Below are 3175 nucleotides of genomic sequence, written 5' to 3'. Positions count from 1 at the left end.
TCAGTTAGCATAATTTTTTTCCTGTTTCGTTTTTAATTTTGTATTAGGTTTCAGTTTTTAAAAAGTTTTTCCGGTTTCGAAAATCAGTTTCAAGGCCTGGATTGTTGGACTATTTACGTTCATACTTTGTTTATTAATTTATTTAAATCGCAGGATTGAGAGTTTTGTGTAAAGTAAATATTCCAAAATGTTTAAGATACCAAAACGCAGTTTTTTAAATTAAATTTCGGTTTTGGTTTAAATTATAACACCAGTATCCAATTTTTACCGGTTTCAGTTTTGATTTTGTTTTCGATTTCAGTTTTTAACGGCTTATACCGGTTTCTAAGCCCCAGTTTTTTTTTTAAGTCACATCAAAAAACAAAATCAATTCAGCAAAAAACTGGTTTTAAATATTTTCCTTTCATTTCGACATTTCACAATATCGATTACCGTATACAATTTACCGTTCTCAGCTACGGTGGACGGTCGAATTGTACACAACTGTACTGTGCGTATTATAAAAAAAAAACAAATTATTATTTACCTACTATTATTTACCCAAATGTTTTATTCTGTTGCATACAATAAATACACATTTTTTGTATCGTATTAGCAGATTAGCCTATTATACGATTTACTCGGCTGGCGCTAGACTGGCGAGTGCCCGCCGGTTTGTCACAGAACACGAGACTGGCCACATCGCATACGAACCTACGGCGATGACCTACGACAGAACGCTGTGGGCGTGGCTTCGAGAGCCAATGCCACGGGCAACCAGCGTTATAGCTGCTGTTCAACCACGCGCAATCACTAAGTTGGTGACACCAACCACAAACATTTAATGAGCGGTTCCTGCAACGACGCGGCGGTCGAGACCAGGCTATAAATACGAGTGCGGAGCAACAAATCTAGTCAGTGTGTTCAACGGAGCTTTCCGCAGCAAGACCCACCCAGGGCAGACTTGCACGGATAGATTTCATACACATTATTACGATTTAAAACCTAACAAAAATTGTAATATTTACCTTACGTTAAAATAAACAAAAGACATTAATACAATCCACTGAAAGTTATTTTCCTCGCTGGAACAATCGTTGTTGGATAACTTTTAATATCATTGGTACTTTGTGTTATTCATCTAACGTTGTTATTAAATTATTGTTGGTAGCCACAAAAATGTTGAAAAATATTATTGTGTTAGCTTTATGTTTTATGGCTTATATAATTGGAAATATATATGCATTAAGCGCATTGCAACGTAAAAGTCGTGAGTATATTTTATTTTATTCATTACGTTTTAAGACAAATCGCTTATTCGTATTTATGGAGAATCTGAATTCAGATAATTACAGTTTCAATTCACAGAAACAGTGTTATTTTAAAAAAGTAGTAATTTATTTTTTCAAATGGTAACTACTATATATTTTAATGAATTCTGGTAAAGCTTTTTTTTCTGAAAATCTTGATAGTCAAATCATCAATTTTGGTTTGCTAGTTTATTAACTATGGCCCTCTAAACTTTAGTAAAATATTTATTAATAACATCGTTATAGGTTTAATTTACAAGAGCTAAATATTTTTTTCTTATAACTAACTTTTATAAATTTAAAACCATATATAGTTATGAACCATAAGTTCCCTATATTGGTAGTAATCGGATGCAAATTATGAATTTAGCATATGAAATTCTTTAAGAATTTATATTTAATAATCGTAATTTAAAAAAATTATTTGCAAGATATTTAGATAAATAGTCAATTTCAATATAGGTTTGTACCTAACTTACGCATACTTTTCATCTGAGTTAATTACAAGTTTCCAATATTATTATATAACAAGAATTAAATACCATAAGGTATTACCTTAGCCGCATAATAAAGATTCCAAATGAATGCTATTGTAAGAGAAGTATCATAGGAATTTAAGATAGGAAAAATTCAAAATAAAATGTAAATGTCCAAAACTAAAAAACATGAAGGGTTATGAATTTAAACTCCTAAATTCATATTCGCATGCGATATCCTTCAATATAGAAAACCTATATGGTTCAAATTTCAAGTTTATCCCACTACGAGAAGAGCACCACAAAACATTGCACTTTTTTTATTACACAAATTATTTATCCTCCTTACATACCTAAGGCAATAATGTCAACAATCGAATACTATTTAACTTTACCGGAATCCATTAAAATATAGTTACCATTTGAAATGTTTAAAAGTTTTGAAATTGTTATAAAAAAATTGCATGTTAAAAATAAAGAAACACGTAATTTTTCGTCTTAACAAAATTCAATGTGATCTATCCATAATCTCTTAAAAACTCCCGCATACAATGACATAAGATACACCCTGTATAGTATTGTGATAATTATTTCTCGATTAGAACAATTACCAATGTCCATGGGCGGATAGGCCTACCGGGAAACCGGGAATTTCCCGGTGGGCCCCCCTTCGTATTTCGGTAATGGGGCCCTTTAATAAAATGCAATTACCTACGATAGAAATAATTTGAAATATCAAAAAAAATATTATAATCTTAATATCTTATATCAATTATATCTCATATTATACATTACTATCTGTGGTCTTTTTCAAAACATTTCTTATCGGCCCGCAGCCGCCGTGCTCTCACAACTACAACGTCGGTTAATGGTTGGCGGCGGGTAGTGGGTCACGGTTGAAACTGGTAACTGGTGAGGTGGGTAATCACTCACAAATCGGTTGTTGTAGATACTATTTTTAGAATAATCTAAACTAAACATTGGACTTTTTCAATGCTACGTGTATTTGTGTGCGGTAATATAAAGTAATATTTACTATTTTACCGATATCTTATCACAAACAAATTGTAGAATTATAATTATTATATACTTATTGCACTATTGCAGACATAACGTTTCTACTAACTCGCGGTTAATCGTTAGTCATTTTTCTTGATTTAAGTTATATAGTTGATCAGTATTCAGTGTTATATATTATATTCCTTAGTTCTTACACATTGCATAGTACATACAGACATACAGTTAAAACAGACGTTTACGTGCTGTTTTATTTTTTTCAATGGGCAATTCCAAAAAAATACATAAAAGCGGAAGTGCTAAACGAAAAAAAAAGGAGAAAGAGTTGCTTAGAAAGGAAGGTCAAAACCCTAATCAAAAAAAATTAAATTTTGTAAAATCAAGTAAGTACTC

At 31.4% G+C, this 3175-nt stretch overlaps 1 protein-coding gene across 1 annotated transcript in view; it reads left to right on the top strand.

Annotated features, from left to right (window-relative positions):
* The first annotated feature begins 838 nt into the window (after nucleotides 1–838).
* LOC100570234 overlaps nucleotides 839–3175 on the top strand; it is a 41232-nt gene continuing 38895 nt past the window's right edge. Inside the window, exon 1 of the mRNA XM_029490248.1 lies at nucleotides 839–1249. Coding sequence (XP_029346108.1) covers nucleotides 1159–1249 — 91 coding nt within the window. The 5' untranslated portion in view covers nucleotides 839–1158. The remainder of the gene's footprint in view (nucleotides 1250–3175) is intronic.

This window comes from Acyrthosiphon pisum, chromosome A2 (assembly GCF_005508785.2).
Source record: "Acyrthosiphon pisum isolate AL4f chromosome A2, pea_aphid_22Mar2018_4r6ur, whole genome shotgun sequence".
NCBI lineage: Eukaryota > Metazoa > Arthropoda > Insecta > Hemiptera > Aphididae > Acyrthosiphon > Acyrthosiphon pisum.
The sequence above is the reverse complement of the archived record's forward strand: the minus strand, read 5'-3'. Positions and strand labels throughout refer to the sequence as shown.